This window comes from Eutrigla gurnardus (genome assembly GCF_963514095.1).
Source record: "Eutrigla gurnardus genome assembly, chromosome: 4".
Lineage (NCBI taxonomy): Eukaryota > Metazoa > Chordata > Actinopteri > Perciformes > Triglidae > Eutrigla > Eutrigla gurnardus.
Window position 1 is genome coordinate 25,541,770 of NC_139918.1, and position 17,235 is coordinate 25,559,004.

The following is a 17,235-nucleotide window of genomic DNA, read 5'->3' on the forward strand; positions in this document are numbered from 1 at the left end:
TGAAACGTACAACGGTGCAGCAGAGCAATTGCGACTCCCGTTTAAATATGCGAGTTTCAGCACAGAGCCAAGATGGCGGCCAGATTTATTTTACATTTTGTTGCACTTGTTTGGCAGAGGGAGCGTCCATTGAACAGAGGTCAGAGCGGAGGGGGCGGGACTTATTCTGGTCGGCGATATGCTTACAAGGTAAAATCTTCCCCCACCCCACCCAATGGATCTACTCTGCCTTTAACAGGAAGGGAACCAACATTTACATTACTGAATGACATCATGGACAAAGTATTAAGTAAAACATGTTTATTGAATGCGCCGCATCACATCGGACCCTGAAAGAACAAAAATGACAGTCATGGTTAAAAATTCAATCCTACAGATTTAAATTTGAAACATGAAGTGATAATTACCATTTGGAGTTGGAGGATTAGGTTCTCATCTTGTCTAAGCCCCCATCGCGGACTGGCAGCCGGTCTGACCATCCTGGAATGAAAGTTGAGGAGAAAACGGGTCCTGGAGGTAAGATATAAAGCCATTCCCGGAGTGGGGGCAGGGTTTGGGTGTTTTCCCCGGTGTAGCAGTAGTAGAGCATGGTGGCTTGACAGTTGTAGGGCATGGTGGCTTGACAGTTGTAGGGCATGGTGGCTTGACAGTTGTCATTGAAGTAACGGGTGGACTAGTGGTGGTCGGCACTGGGGGATTGTAAGGGATGTAAGGGTAGTTGGGGTAGTATTTGAGATAATAGTAGTAGTAATAATGATAGTAGTAGTAGTTATACCAATATAAATTATATGCATCATTGCCAATTAATTGGGGCACGGGGTCTGTGATGAAGGGCACTTGGCGCTTATGACGAGTCGGGCTCCAGAGAGGGAAAGGATGCTTCCGGGGCTGCTGAGCCGGGGCAGGGGAAGGCGGGGCAGCAGGGGAAGGCGGGGGAGGGGCTTTGGCAGAGCCTCTCACTGGGCAGGTGAAGTTAACAAGAGTTCCCAACCAACTCATTGGCAACATGTAATTTCCATCCTGAAAAAAAATTAAATAAAAAGCAGCTCAGCAGATACATTTAGTAGATGCTCTTTTTTTTTATATATATATATATATATATAAATTGTATGATGGCATATTAGGGCCACTTTAGGAACAAAAAAATAAGCCGAGAAGGGTACAATATTTGGAAAATAAGTCAAATTTGCGAGTTTATAAAGTGGTGAATTTACAACCAGCATTTATGCTAGCTACCTTCCCATGAATGTATGCATTTATAAGGAGGCGTCGTCACATGTGATACATGAGAAAAATAAATGCGTACAGTCATGGGAAGTTAGCTAGCATAAATGCATCGTATTACTTTGTAAACTCACAAATTTGCCACTTTGTAAACTTTTTTTATTATTAAAACTACAGTGGCCTCAATTCACAATCATACAATGGCGCCCTTTTTTTTTTTTTTTTTGATAGTCAGGAGTGCATATACCTCTTCATGTACATTGCAGCCACCGTATGGAACCACCAAGACAAGACCAAGTGCATTTTGCCAGATTTCATAGCCACAGTGTTCAGGCACCTGCGTCAAAGGCAGGATCTGTGCATCGCCTGGAGGGAGGGGTGAGGAGAAAAGACATGGTTCTAATGCCATCCCATCATGGTATTAATAGTATTAACAAACAGACAAGCTTTAGCCGTGTTACCCAGGTCTAGTTGCAACTCGCCGGCGCCGAGGCCTGCAGCTTCCACCGTCATCTTGCTTTGCCCACAGCGCAGGGAACAAGTCAACGTCTGCTCCAACATCCCTTCAGGAGTGAAAGAGTTCAGATTAAATACTGGGTCACATCCCTTGGTTTGAGCAACCATGTGGCATTTGCATGTGAATAAAAATCGGCAGGTATGTGATGGTAAAAGTCTTACCTGTGCCACCGGCCTGGTTATCCTGCAGCAAACCCAGATCTCCTGCAGCAGCGGAGGCTTTAAGTTCCTTCCCATTTAAGAAAATTCTTCCCGTCTTCACTATGATCACTGTGGCATCGCCATCGACCTCGTCCTGCTTGACTTTTTCGCTCAGGCCTCTCAAGCTTAGACCAGATGAACACTGGGCCAAAGCACACAGGACTAACACGACACACGCCGCAGTTTGATTCGAGCCTCGCCTTCTTCCATCTTCAGCTGCCATCCTTGGAAACGCACACTCAGACCAGATGGAAAAGCACAACAACAGCTTTTAAATACCGAGCACAAATACAGAGCCGGGTCATCAACCAACCAGCCAGCCAGGTGAAAGCCTCGGCTACAGCTCGCACCTGTGTTCAATTAGCTCTCAGCAGGTGTGACTGCTTAAGAGCCTCCAACGATTGCTTTTTGTTGAGTAAGGGCAATAAAGTCAGCGCTGCAACTTTATCATATGGCATCAAATAGGAGACGTGCAGATGAACATGTCGTACGCCGCTGCCAGAAGTATGGAGCAAACAGGGAATGTTTAAGGGAGAAACCTGGGGCAAAGGGCTGGGAGGACAATTAAATAAGGATTTAAATTAAATTATGGATAAAGTAATGTGTGAAACATTGCTCTAACTACAAATCGTTGTTATCCTGTAACAATGACATATGAACTGAACTGATTTATATTATGAGCTTGATTACTATCAATAATACAGTAAATACAGCTGGAAACATAAATTGGATACAGGAAGTGTCACAAAATCTGTAATTTACACGCTTCACGCAGGAAATAACATGCAAGCCATGAGTATTGTGTTAAAACCCTCTTTCACACACTTTCTCCATCCACTATGACATGTAGTCACACACTTTCTCCACAAGTTGGCAGACTAATTCCTTTTAAACCCTCAGTTGGTTATGTGGGTCAGAAGGAGCATCCTCGACAGTTCATTTATGTATTTAATCATTCATCCATAACAAGATCAGTCTGGTGACTAATCCCTCCCGCCGCCTTGCTGTCACGTGACCTGACGCCACCCTTGACATTACGTAGGTGGACGCAGAGCCAGCTGATTAGAGAGTAATCACCGTGCGCAGCTTTTTTGATTGGTTGTCGCATCGCCCGTCGCTGCAACAAATAGCGGCGGCAACGCGCAACGCAATCTCCGGGAGTCAAGGACACGATGACGCGTAAATGCAAACGCAAAAGCGCTGCCGCGTACGTGGCCGCGACGCTTATTCTAACGGGCTTTTTGGCACAGACGATAGACTGCTATCGGCTGAGGAAAACGGAACGACGGGGAGGGCGGAAGGAAAGCGAGGCGGCCGAAGCGACCGGTGTCCGGGAGGGAGAGATCGTGTTCGGGAGAGTTCCCGAGAAAAGCTCCAACGCTTCTGTGGAGGATGACGCGTCTTATCAAGCGGACTCTGCAGGTAAACGTGTTGCTTTCTGAAGGACGCGGTGGTTCAACGTGTCTCTGGGGGGAATATGAGAGGTTCAACCACGTGGTTTACAGAACCATCACTGTAAACTATCCCGACAATGTTCCCGTTCAGGCTCGGCGGGAAAAACGCAGCAGCAGGAAGAAGCAGAAGCAAAAGCAAGAGCAGCGTGGATGCTCATGGCGCCCTCCCTGCACTGTGCTCGGAACCAGATGAAGTTCAGAGCAGTGGGATCGGGTGTCTCACACTTAGCAGTGGGCCAAGGTAGGTCCAGCAGGATCACTTCCACCATCCGGTCTCATTGAACCTGTGTATTGTTAACCCTTGCTTGCACAGTCCCAGTGAGACTTGTTTCCCCTGCAGGATCTGCAGATCCGATGCCTCTGTCCCACATCCCTTCCTGGTGTGGCTACAACATGCAGAGGAACCCCTTTGGACTCGTCATGCTGGTTTCCTATGATGGTTGCAACATGGTGCTACAGGTAATGCTTTTAATGCTGCATGTTGCTCTGTCACACTGGTGAGCTCATCCTGGCACATTCTGGGAGGACGAGGTGTGTTGATGCCTGTTCTGATTTTTGGAATAAAGGTGTTTAAAATAAGTGTAACTGGTTTTTAATTAGTTTTTTTTCCCTCCCCAGCGTGGAAACTACATGCTGCCATTGCTTTGGAATGGCATTCCAGTCTCACTCTTGTGTCCCAAACCTGCTGCAACTCCTGTCCCGGCCCCCCAGGATCCCCAGATGCAGCAGTTCTTCTATCCATACCCTGGTTTCCCGACGCGTGCACCAATCACAGCTGCAAAGCCAGCCGTAGATCCTGTCGGGATGAGTTGGGATCCTTGGCATGGCTTTCCTTGGTCCGGCCTAATACCAGCACCCACACCAGCAGATTCCAGTTCCCAGGCCAAGGTTACACACATACCTATTGTCCCCTGGATTCTAAAAGAACCAGCCACCCCTACAAAGCCAGCCGTAGATCCTGTGGGGATGAGTTGGGATCCTTGGCTTGGCTATCCTTGGTCCGGCCTAATACCAGCACCCACACCAGCAGATTCCAGTTCCCAGGCAAAGGTTACACACATACCTATTGTCCCCTGGATTCTAAAAGAACCAGCAAAGCCAGCTGTAGATCCTGCCAAGATGTTTGGCTATCCTTGGTCCGGCCTAATACCAGCACCCACACCAGCAGATTCCAGTTCCCAGGCAAAGGTTACACACATACCTATTGTCCCCTGGATTCTAAAAGAACCAGCAAAGCCAGCTGTAGATCCTGCCAAGATGTTTGGCTATCCTTGGTCTGGCCTAATACCAGCACCCACACCAGCAGATTCCAGTTCCCAGGCAAAGGTTACACACATACCTATTGTCCCCTGGATTCTAAAAGAACCAGCAAAGCCAGCTGTAGATCCTGCCAAGATGTTTGGCTATCCTTGGGCCGGCCTAATACCAGTACCCACACCAGCAGATTCCAGTTCCCAGGCAAAGGTTACACACATACCTATTGTTCCCTGGTTTCTTAAACAACCGGCTGCTGAACCAGTGATTGTACCTCAGTCAGCACAGTTGCAATATAATCCCTTTGTTTCTATGTTCCCGCTTCCAACGACCCCCAAACCGACTACGAAACCCACAGCGCCACAAATTCCTCCACATGTACACCTCCATGGCCACGGTCCCGGTCCATATTATGGTCGCTAGTGTGTTGAATTCATTCTAATAAAGGGTTTAAGGAAGGAAACTGTGACCTTGTGTTTTGTGCGGTTAACCCTGCAACTACCTAACTAACTTCAACTGTGTAACGAACCAAACCTATTTAAAAGAAAAAAGCTTGCATTTGTTAAAACATTTGGTTTCATGCATTTATCATAGCATGGCCACATGGGGGCAGTGTATATATTAGGGGGATTTGTCAGCTTCTACTCAAAGAAATGTTTACATTTCAATTAAAGTGCCAATATTGGTATTTAGGATCTTAATACATGTTTTTTATAAAGCACATTGAGCTGCAGTTTGTTATGAAGGGTGACTCAATTATAATTTATTAGGGAGTGGGTCTATTTCATGTCTGCTATGGTGAATTGACATGTTAGCCCAGAAGGGACTAACTAAACACGGACTCCAGAGAGCCTTTCACATTGTTTTACATGAAGTGTGGGCCACACCATCATTCTCTGACACGCGTTCTGAAACTGTGCTGATACGAGCAGAATGTCGTTGCCCCCTTTTGTAGCTGAGGTGAAGGTGCTGAATGATACCGTGGCACTACTGTGGTTCACCTCACCGCCGCGTTGGAAAGGAGGGGGGCTGAGTGCAGGGATATTCAGCTGGTTGCAAGCTGCAGCCGCATCGCTGGATGCCTCGAAATCCTACAGTCTGGCCCTTTTAAGGTGAGGTAGTCTTAGTGCTGGCTAACTAAAAAGACATGACAGTCATTTGTGGGTTTACCTGATGACGACATTCATCCAACTAAAGAGGCTCGTGGTCGCATGAAGGGACCGACAGCTGCTTCCTCTTCTATTTCCACGTGCTTTAACGTTCCTACAGGGAGACTCTGCCCAGCATCCTTTTCCTGCAACACAAGAGAGCCGGAGGCTGAGGAACGATGCTGGACTACCAGACCTCTGAATGTGTTTAGTAATCCAGCATTCATCTAAGAAACAGCTTCTGATGCCATAATCAGGTCAACGATGTTTCAGTGGACTTGGAGGCAAAAAGGGACAAAACAATCTCACCTCAAGGTCCGTTTAGGAGCTAGCTGTTCTGTTGTCTGCCTATTTCACATTTCCCCTTTTCCCTCTTCCATTGTCATATCACATTATCTTATAGGTCATGAAGGAAGTAATCCTTATGTAGATGGTAGTGGGGAACACAGCCTAGCGTTGCAGGTCATCAGGGGCTCAAAGAGTGTTAATCGCTGCAGGCTGACTATTTCAGGGCAAAAACAACATCCTTGCTGCAGGTATGCACGAGTGGAAAGGCAATATAGCACAAAAACAAAACTAGCCACTTCTATATTGAACAGATTGTCAAGCCAAGGCAAATGTAGGATTTGGGCTTTCATGAAACTTTACCGAAGAGAGTTAAATATGCTGCTTGGTTTTCTGCCAACATTGTTTCCTTAAGGATTCAGGATGTACACTTCTGTATCAGCTTAATGCTGTTTGACGACATCAATATACAAAACATGACTACATCCATTTTTTTAGATCCAAGAATACCTCACCTTAAAGGGCCAGACTGTAGGATTTCGAGGCATCCAGCGATGCGGCTGCAGCTTGCAACCAGCTGAATATCCCTGCACTCAGCCCTCCTCCTTTCCAACGCGGCGGTGAGGTGAACCACAGTAGTGCCACGGTATCATTCAGGACCTTCACCTCAGCTACAAAAGGGGGCAACGACATTCTGCTCTTATCAGCACAGTTTCAGAACGTGTGTCAGAGAATGATGGTGTGGCCCACACTTAATGTAAAACAATGTGAAAGGCTCTCTGGAGTCCGTGTTTAGTTAGTCCCTTCTGGGCTAACATGTCAATTCACCATAGCAGACATGAAATAGACCCACTCCCTAATAAATTATAATTGAGTCACCCTTCATAACAAACTGCAGCTCAATGTGCTTTATAAAAAACATGTATTAAGATCCTAAATACCAATATTGGAACTTTAATTGAAATGTAAACATAATTTATTTTAGAAGGTGACAAATCCCCCTAATATATACACTGCCCCCATGTGGCCATGCTGTGATAAATGCATGAAACCAAATGTAAGCTTTTTTCTTTTAAATAGGTTAAATATTTTATTAAAAACAAAAGTATGGTTCTTAAAGGGTTATTCCAGTAATTTAGAATGGTGCCTCCTTAAATGAGATGAGAGATTAGTGTGTTCCCTGATGGCTGCTCAAGTTCTGTATACACTTTCAGTTTGTAGTGTCATCTTATTCGATTTAACAGTTTGAGACTAAACGGATTGTAAAGCCGATGCAAATGTATAATTTGGGCTTCTCTCTTCACTGTAGGAACTTAAATATGTGTGGTTTACGTGACAGGATGTTGCATTTTTAGTTTTTGAAACAAGTACACTTCTGTACCATATCAGCGTAATGTTAACCACTTCTGTATCCAAAACAAAAAAAATGTTACAAGTTGATGAAATCCTGCCCATCAGTTTGCATCATTTTCATGGAGGTGGCACAAAATAAATGAAGTTTTATTAAAACCAGCCTGCTTCACACCTGCTGAACGTTGAGAAGTCCGTTACTTTTGGCTAGAATCCTTCATGTAAACACACCAAACCAAGAAGTTTGGGAGTCAACGCTCCCAACAGCCCAATTAGAGCCCCAATGACAACCAAGGCTCAGATGCCAACCGTGGAGCAATGTCGAGAGTAAAAGTGAATCATCTCCACTTGGAAATGACTGGTTCACGTTACACAGTTGAAGTTAGTTAGGTAGTTGCAGGGTTAACAGCACAAAACACAATGTCACAGTTTCCTTCCTTAAACCCTTTATTAGAATGAATTCAACACACTAGCGACCATAATATGGACCGGGACCGTGGCCATGGAGGTGTATGTGTGGAGGAATTTGTGGCGCTGTGGGTTTCGTAGTCGGTTTGGGGGTCGTTGGAAGCGGGAACATAGAAACAAAGGGATTATATTGCAACTGTGCTGACTGAGGTACAATCACTGGTTCAGCAGCCGGTTGTTTAAGAAACCAGGGAACAATAGGTATGTGTGTAACCTTTGCCTGGGAACTGGAATCTGCTGGTGTGGGTACTGGTATTTGGCCGGACCAAGGATAGCCAAGCCAAGGATCCCAACTCATCCCCACAGGATCTACGGCTGGCTTTGTAGGGGTGGCTGGTTCTTTTAGAATCCAGGGGACAATAGGTATGTGTGTAACCTTGGCCTGGGACTTGGGATCTGCTGGTGTGGGTGCTGGTATTAGGCCGGACCAAGGATAGCCAAACATCTTGGCAGGATCTACAGCTGGCTTTGCTGGTTCTTTTAGAATCCAGGGGACAATAGGTATGTGTGTAACCTTTGCCTGGGAACTGGAATCTGCTGGTGTGGGTGCTGGTATTAGGCCGGACCAAGGATAGCCAAACATCTTGGCAGGATCTACAGCTGGCTTTGCTGGTTCTTGTAGAATCCAGGGGACAATAGGTATGTGTGTAACCTTGGCCTGGGAACTGGAATCTGCTGGTGTGGGTGCTGGTATTTGGCCGGACCAAGGATAGCCAAGCCAAGGATCCCAACTCATCCCCACAGGATCTACGGCTGGCTTTGTAGGGGTGGTTGGTTCTTTTAGAATCCAGGGGACAATAGGTATGTGTGTAACCTTGGCCTGGGACGTGGGATCTGCTGGTGTGGGTGCTGGTATTTGGCCGGACCAAGGATAGCCGAGCCAAGGATCCCAACTCATCCCCACAGGATCTACGGCTGGCTTTGCAGCTGTGATTGGTGCACGCGTCGGGAAACCAGGGTATGGATAGAAGAACCGCTGCATCTGGGGATCCTGGGGGGCCGGGACAGGAGTTGCAGCAGGTTTGGGACACAAGAGTGAGACTGGAATGCCATTCCAAAGCAATGGCAGCATGTAGTTTCCACCCTGGGGAGAGAAAAAAAACACATTAAAAACCAGTTACTTATTTTAAACACCTTGATTTCAAAAATCAGAACAGGCATCAACACACCTCGTCCTCCCAGAATGTGCCAGGATGAGCTCACCAGTGTGACAGAGCAACATGCAGCATTAAAAGCATTACCTGTAGCACCATGTTGCAACCATCATAGGAAACCAGCATGACGAGTCCAAAGGGGTTCCTCTGCATGTTGTAGCCACACCAGGAAGGGATGTGGGACAGAGGCATCGGATCTGCAGATCCTGCAGGGGAAACAAGTCTCACTGGGACTGTGCAAGCAAGGGTGAACAACACACAGGTTCAATGAGACCGGATGGTGGAAGTGATCCTGCTGGACCTACCTTGGCCCACTGCTAAGTGAGAGACACCCGATCCCACTGCTCTGAACTTCATCTGGTTCTGAGCACAGTGCAGGGAGGGCGCCATGAGCATCCACGCTGCTCTTGCTTTTGCTTCCGCTTCTTCCTGCTGCTGCGTTTTTCCCGCCGAGCCTGAACGGGAACATTGTCGGGATAGTTTACAGTGATGGTTCTGTAAACCACGTGGTTGAACCTCTCATATTCCCCCCAGAGACACGTTGAACCACCGCGTCCTTCAGAAAGCAACACGTTTACCTGCAGAGTCCGCTTGATACGACGCGTCATCCTCCACAGAAGCGTTGGAGCTTTTCTCGGGAACTCTCCCGAACACGATCTCTCCCTCCCGGACACCGGTCGCTTCGGCCGCCTCGCTTTCCTTCCGCCCTCCCCGTCGTTCCGTTTTCCTCAGCCGATAGCAGTCTATCGTCTGTGCCAAAAAGCCCGTTAGAATAAGCGTCGCGGCCACAAACGCGGCAGCGCTTTTCCGTTTGCATTTACGCGTCATCGTGTTCTTGACTCCTGGAGTTTGCGTTGCGCACTGACATCGATGCGCGTTGCCGCCGCTATTTGTTGCAGCGACGGGCGATGCGACAACCAGTCAAAACGCTGCGCACGGTGATTACTCTCTAATCAGCTGGCTGTGCTTCCATCTACGTAATGTCAAGGGTGGCGTCAGGTCACGTGACAGCAAGGCGTGTGTGGATATTATTAAAATTAACGTTTAATATTTAATATGGAACGTAAAACACTTGAAATCTTAGTAACGCCATCATTCATTTAATCAGCAACCAGTCATTTTTAATGACCTCATTAACTAAAAACAAGTAAATAAATGAATTGACAGGTCCGTCTGGTCTGGGATGAAATGATCCTGGAAGACGTTCAGATCAGCCTGAAAAAAAACCAAAACAATAGAAACTTTTAGATAATATATTTAGTGTCATCAAAGTAAAGCGGCATGCAGAGTGCTGTCCCATTTCTACCATTCAAACCCTCACAGCCTCACACTCAATCATCTACCAGGTGACGTCAGTTAAGATTTAGACCTCAGGGGGGACATTGGGATTCATGAATGAATGATTAAACACATAAATGAACTGTTGAGGATGCTCCTTCTGACCCACATAACCAACTGAGGGTTTAAAAGGAAGTAGTCTGCCACCTTCTGGAGAAGGTGTGTCACTACATGTCATAGTGGAAGGAGACAGTGTGTAAAAGAGGGGTTTGAGCACTAGGCTGTGTTCCCCACTACTGTCTTCATAAGATTACTTCCTTCATGACCTATAAGATAATGTGATATGACTATGTACTCTGAAAAAGGGGAAATGTGAAATGGGCAAACAACAGAACAGCAAGCTCCTAAATGGACCTTGAGTGCCACGGTATCATTCAGGACCTTCACCTCAGCTACAAAAGGGGCACAGCACAGTTTCAGGACGTGTGTCAGAGAACGATGGTGATGAGATTAGTGTTCCCTGAAGGCTCTGCTCAGGTTTTTGTATCCACTCCCAGTTGCAGTTTTGCAGATCTGTATCACGTTATTAGATTTTTCCAAGAGTTGTGTGCAATGGAACATGTTCAGTGGAAGGATGTTGCCGTCATTATCGCCATGGTAACGACCATCCCTCAGGACTCTCGGCTATCTTCTCATCGTGGTCACTGTGAAAGAAATGAAGAGTCTGCGTTGTGCATGAGAGCGATGCCTCCTATCAACCAATAAGAAAAAAATATATATATAAAATATTTGATGTCTGTGTGCATTAGAGGTCAGGCAGTCAGTGTTTGGACGAAGGGACAAAAGGAAAATCTATTTTTTTACTTGATCTTTTCCTGATAATTTAATGGGATTTTAGGATGGATGATTGCATTTACGGCACAGAATCCTCCAACATCAAACTTGGGATTCACCTGTTTTCCACTCACCCAGGGGTCAAAAACATGCCTACGCGTTATTTTTACAAAGTTTGGTCTCATTTCCCCCCCTTTTCGTGCATACCCGATCATATTGCCAACATATAAAACACCAAACTGACATAGAGATAGTTATTTTATCTCAATGTTTCTCACTTTCTTCGATGAGTTGTGATTTTGAGGATGGGACCTCATTTCCAAAAATCAACAAGTGTGAAAAGCACCGACATCACCCGTGTTTCAGTCCTACATTGTAGTCGCACTTAATCTGGTTTGTGTCTTCTAATGAAATCCGTGTAGATCCTCGAGTCTCCCTAATAACATTAGGTTGAGCAGATGGCTAGAAGATGTGCACTCGGGACTCGAGCAGGCCGTCTGCAGGGAGAAAACAAGCAACATCTCCAAGCCAAGTGGATTCCCTATGTTTCGGCAGTCACATAACACAATCTTTCTCTCTTTTTTTAAAGTAAAATAGTCCACCTCCTCTTGCACCACATGAATCAGTAAACTTCAACATCCTCACAGTTAAATAGTTACAATATGTTTTATTTATCTTCTTAGCGTCCTTCAAGTTATGCAAATATAAAAATTATTCAGAAATCATATCAAGACACAATTCCCCAAATGTAACTTTCACAACAGTGATGACAGATTGTAAGCGTTGCATTTTCTACATGGCTAAGCAACGTTGATTAAACTTAAAAACTCTACGTGTGGCTCAGTTGTACAAATTACAGTTTTATTTATTTAGTTTTAAAGTCACATAGATCAATTATATGCAACAGGTTAAAGACTATAAGAATCAATGTTAAACCTCTTTATGGGACACATGACATCACCTGGATGAAATTTGCAGTAGTATGAATAGTACAAGAAAATGACATAAGAATGGCCAGCACTGTTGCCATGGATCCCACTCTGGCGTCAGGGGCGGGACGTCTCTAAGGGGCGTGGTGAAGACTGATGGGGGGCATCCAGTCTGTGCTAGCAGTCTTCCTGCCTTCAGCGCAGACCTTCATAAACATCACTTCACAGCCACAGTGAGAAACCCACCTCCAACCTAGACAGGAAGTAGAGGAAGACAGATCATATAAACACACAAAAAAAAGAAAAACAACATCACAAGTAAGGAATAAAGGCTGTGAACACTACCGTGCTTACATGGAGGGGCTTTTAGCTACAGCCAGGACGCGGTGAGTTGGGTTAGGAGTGGTGGATTGGTCCTGTGTTCATGTGAACATTCATCTTCATCTCGTTGTCCAGGATTTGCACGAGCTGCTGCATGGAGGGCAGGTGACCCGACTCTAGTTTTGACCACACTGGCACATCTATGTGAAAGAGACGACACGCCACTTAACTGGAATTCACTGCATTTTGTTTCACAACTTAATTAATATCATAATGTTACAGACTCAAATCAATCAATCTGAAGCCAAGAAGTGTTTGTGATTCTCTCTCTCTCTTGAAGCAGACTCACCATTTAATGTGATTTCAAAAGCTCCTGTAGACATCAACTGGTTTTCGATCATATTGCTGAGGAAGAACACCATCATGCAGGCATATATCTGAAAATAAAATGAATTAAAAAAAGCATGGGAGAAACTTGTGTTAAAAAGTTTTTCTTGCATTGTGCCCACTTGGTGGATCACGAGAGCAGTGTTGGTACTAAGGATGTCAATGGTTAACCATTATTCTGTAAACTACAGAGAATATTTGACCAGTTATGCATGTTGGTCTACGAGTTTATTTATGATTTACAGTCTATATATTTAATGTTGGCCATTTGATCTGATCAGAGAGGATGCAACATGGCAAGCACCAAAGCAAAACATAAAATAAAATACTGTATCTGTATCACAGAAAAAGTTTAAATATTGTATTATTATTTTATTTTTTTTTACCAAATATTACACAAAAACAAAACATGCTGAAAATGTGCCGCCAAAACACAAAGCAGGAAAACCTACAAAATAAGTCCAAGACAATGCTCGCTGAATCTCCATGTACACTGCATCAACTGTACGTTAGTAGTCATCGCCATTCTTCCTCTGAGCCTGTCTGTCACCATGGGGATAACGGATCCAAGCAAAACAGGACTCAACGCAGCCTGAAGACCCTGAATGGGGTTTGAGCTGTACTTGGCCCGCGTCGGTGCAAACACCGCGTTAAAAGCCAAACGGCATCCATTAATTACACGCTTCCGTGTGACATTACCCTGCAAAACAAGCGCTTATCCCGACTGCACCATCTAACTCACTGTAATACCAGAAAACTACAGTGCTAATTGGCCCCTATGATCCTCCCTTTAATGACTCCTATAGATGCAGTAAACCTTACCTTATTTCCCTGGCCCCACTCCCAGACGCCCGGGGCTTGCATACCAACGAGAGCGAAGGGGTCCCTGCCGATGATAATCAGTCCGATCACCAGCAGTTTGAACACAGACAGGAAGGAAGCAAAATGTCTGAGGAAAGGAACAGGAAAGTGGGTTTAATACACAACGTAAAGCCTTGTTAAAGACATATAGCAATTATCCAGATGGATGTGATCCTGTCGTTTTTTCTTAAAAGTAGGCTTGTCTTCTTCAATAGTTATCAAAGTAAGAATACACTTCACGTCTAAAACATAAGGCAAGTGTAAGATCACCATACAAAATATTCAAATGGACACAAATGTATAAATAAATCTTAATGCTTAATTCCAAGACAAGTGTAGGGGCATTAGTTGAACAATGTGCCAAGAGAGATGGGCGTGGCCCCATTTAAAAAAAAAAATTAAGCTTCTTAGTGTAGATTAAACTTAATTAGGGTAAGCTGTGTAGCACTGGCTTCCTCCCATACAAATAATTATGATCCCTTCAACAGTGATTATGACTCTGCATACCTTAAAATAATCAGAATCACACTTAACCTGCAACACAGAGCCTGAATCCCATTTCCTTTTGGTTTCAGCCTTTATGGCTAAACATTAACATAACTAGTTTACGGTTTAAGTGACTGAAACAGGAAAATGGCAAATACTTGTGAAAAACACTGGAGAATTTGAAATGTGCGAGATCTCCTTCCTGTGAAGGAGCTAATCTCTGGAGTGTTTATTAAGAGTTCCACTGATGAGGTCCTGAGGGACACTACACCTTTAATGAAAACACCTGGGACTAGACAGGCCAGTCTCATGCTGATGCTTCACAACCCCACTGACTTTATTACATGCAGAAGTCGAAATTGTATTTGTATCTGTAACAAAAATTCTGAAATGCAGAAAAGTATTAAATAGGAACATTATCCTTGGAGATGCAAAAAAAAGTGAGTAGTGTTTGTTATTTAGCCTACCCGCATTGATGGAAAAGGCACGGATGGTGAAATAAAATCAGTACTGATTGAGAATACAGATGCAATGCACTAGATTTAGATATAGATAGGTAGATATATAGGCCTACTGTATGTTCCTTACAAAACTCTTTATCATGGACCTTTTTCTCAAAGTAAAAATAAACAAAAGTATCAGAGTTAAATAGTAGCAAGAAGTCCAAACTTTAAAAACAGGTTAGTTTGCCACTTCTCCTTGTTGTCTATACGCCTCCGGAGTGGTAACTTTGAAATACATCATTTCCATGGAAATAAATAAAGTACTACAGAACTTAAGGTCTTATCACCAAATTCCAGCTGTTCGGATAGATACCGTGTAGTTAAACATACTTACAGTATTAAATACCATGCTACATACAATACCTACAGTTCTTTGAGTTCCCAGGATGTTACCACCCTTCCCCATAAAATTACATCTTGTTCCCTTGAACCTACATGTATGTACTGTAGTGGGACACAGTACAGAAAAAACTGCAAAAAGACATACACTACTCGTCCAAATAAAACAACCCGAAACCATCGATTAATGACCAATTATGACATTAACCCAGTCTAAATTAAATGATGCACCATACATTTTGAGTCAGCAGCAAAACAACCAAAGATATCCACATGGCCAGATAAGCACCGACTGCATGAGAATTTCCTCAAGTTAAATGACAGCTAATCCCGGGCAGCTTTCAGGCTACTTCAATAAAGCTGGATATAATCCACTTATAAGACTGCAGACAATCTCTTTCTTACCGGTAGAGGGGCACAGGAAGATAATTCTCCCCCTCGATACGGATGTCTGGGTACCGCTGGTACAAGGCCTGCGTGTACTCCTCAAACACCCGCTTGTACCCTCAGGAAATGCTGCAAGAAGACAAACACGCCGTTAGAAATCACACACACACACACACTGTGTGTACGGTTGCAACATCAAACTGGGGACAAAAGGCAGCCACAACTTAACAGCGATCTCAAGGGTAAATTGGGGGGATTTTAGCCTTGAGATCTGGCACATCTGAACACCGCTGGTATCAGGAGTGGAACTTTTAGTGGTAACACACACTTTGAATTGAATACATTGCACTCCAAAGCTCCAACCCGTTTGTGGTGTACGTTTACAATGCAAATGTTAGTTTAGTCAAACGTCCTACTAGTCAAATGTTAATGTTTACCTTTAGTCAGCTTTTATCCTCGTCTTAGTTGTATGTCTATTTCTGTGCGTGTACATTGAGAGTCAAACTCGTTGTACGCAATAAAACTGATTCAGATGATCTTTTTAAACAATCACGTGACATCGTTATTAGCATAACTCATTGACTTTAACGACGAACCCGTATCGTTAAGGGATGTTGATGTTTGACAGACACTGTGTGTCCTTAATTTACCCCCCCCCCCCCCCCCCCCAAAAAAAATATATATATATGTTATAATTTATTGAATTGATGTATTAGCTAGCTACGTTAGCTTCGACGTAATTTTCCAGCAAAAATAATACAAATGAAACTGGTTAAATTGAACAAATAGAAGGAGCACTTTACCGGAAATAACCCCATAATTCATACAATAAAAGAACAAGTTAAAAAACGGTGGACACGAGACGACTTTAACGTTATCACCGGATTTAACGCATATTTGACAACGGAAGCGGGGCCATGTTTTCGACATTTAAAACCGTAACTTACACCGCCTTTTATTAACAGTGGGTTAAGTAATGTCACTACTAAACAACTAGCCTTCTCTCACAATACGCTACTATAAACATTAACCCGCTGCTACTCAGCTAGCGTTCGGCCTACTATGTTGTTAGCCGCGGACATTAGCTTAGCTTAGTTAGCCTGGGATGACTCGCCAGGTTTTTCCCCCCGCTAATTCGCTCACCAAATTTGAAACTTGAGAAGAGGTCCCGCAGCAAACTGCATCTTCATTTTCTTCACGCCACTGGTGTCACCAGACGTGGCGCAGCACAGCGAGAAAAGCCCCAAGACGAGGAGCGAAAAGCGTAACCACTTCATGGCCACAACCGTTACGGGATTCGTTTCCTCTGCCGTCGGATGGGGACAGGCAGGTTAATCCGCTTCGTTACACGCCCGGTCCCTCCCCTTTCCTCTAGCGCCGATGTGACTGGATGGGGCGCCTCTAGCACCACCTAGCGGCATGGCTGTCGAACTGACCTCAAGTATAAACTGGATATTATTATAGGGATCAGTTTGAGACATTTTCTTTATTATAATTAATAATAACAATAATAATAATAATAATAATAATGATAATAATAGTAATAATAACAACAACAATAACAATCATAATAATAATAACAAACAAATTACAAAGTGCTTTTGACAGAGCAAAGCAGAGCACATAGAAATCCATACAAATCAAAAGAACAAGAGAAACGATGCCCTAAAAAGAAATAAAGAAATTACAATTAAAAAACAACATCACATAAAAGCAAGTCTATAAATTGTGTTTTAAGAAGTGATTTAGCAAGCCTTATCTCCTCTCTTTTCTCTGCATGTATCATGTTACTACACACTAAGTTGATTTCAAGGAGTCTGTTTGTACTCATTGATGATGTCACATTTCAGATAGGT

At 44.2% G+C, this 17,235-nt stretch overlaps 4 protein-coding genes across 4 annotated transcripts; 1 reads left to right on the plus strand and 3 right to left on the minus strand.

Moving 5' to 3' along the window:
• Positions 1–317: 317 nt before the first annotated feature.
• On the minus strand, positions 318–2,164 carry LOC311011782 (uncharacterized protein; the record flags this gene model as incomplete). The annotated part of the gene is made up of 6 exons (XM_084006910.1): positions 318–329; positions 506–673; positions 838–1,020; positions 1,472–1,590; positions 1,686–1,787; positions 1,903–2,164. 6 exons carry the CDS (start codon positions 2,162–2,164, stop codon positions 318–320), a joined length of 846 nt encoding a protein of 281 aa, XP_083863036.1.
• Positions 2,165–3,113: 949 nt separating this feature from the next.
• Positions 3,114–5,999, plus strand: LOC311011783 (uncharacterized protein; the record flags this gene model as incomplete). The annotated part of the gene is made up of 5 exons (XM_084006911.1): positions 3,114–3,363; positions 3,487–3,636; positions 3,736–3,854; positions 4,014–4,721; positions 5,919–5,999. 5 exons carry the CDS (start codon positions 3,114–3,116, stop codon positions 5,997–5,999), a joined length of 1,308 nt encoding a protein of 435 aa, XP_083863037.1.
• Positions 6,000–6,744: 745 nt separating this feature from the next.
• LOC311011784 (uncharacterized protein) lies at positions 6,745–10,026 on the minus strand (the record flags this gene model as incomplete). Its single annotated transcript, XM_084006912.1, has 5 exons — positions 9,633–10,026; positions 9,360–9,509; positions 9,142–9,260; positions 8,715–8,984; positions 6,745–6,753 (listed from the first exon to the last, which is right to left on the minus strand). The coding sequence occupies exons 1-5, from the start codon at positions 9,880–9,882 to the stop codon at positions 6,745–6,747; spliced, it is 798 nt and encodes a 265-aa protein (XP_083863038.1). The 5' UTR covers positions 9,883–10,026.
• A 1,980-nt stretch (positions 10,027–12,006) lies between these two features.
• selenot1a (selenoprotein T, 1a) lies at positions 12,007–16,695 on the minus strand. The gene is made up of 6 exons (XM_084007062.1): positions 16,523–16,695; positions 15,398–15,508; positions 13,626–13,752; positions 12,766–12,853; positions 12,450–12,616; positions 12,007–12,348 (listed from the first exon to the last, which is right to left on the minus strand). The coding sequence occupies exons 1-5, from the start codon at positions 16,654–16,656 to the stop codon at positions 12,492–12,494; spliced, it is 585 nt and encodes a 194-aa protein (XP_083863188.1). The 5' UTR covers positions 16,657–16,695; the 3' UTR covers positions 12,007–12,348; positions 12,450–12,491.
• Positions 16,696–17,235: the final 540 nt, after the last annotated feature.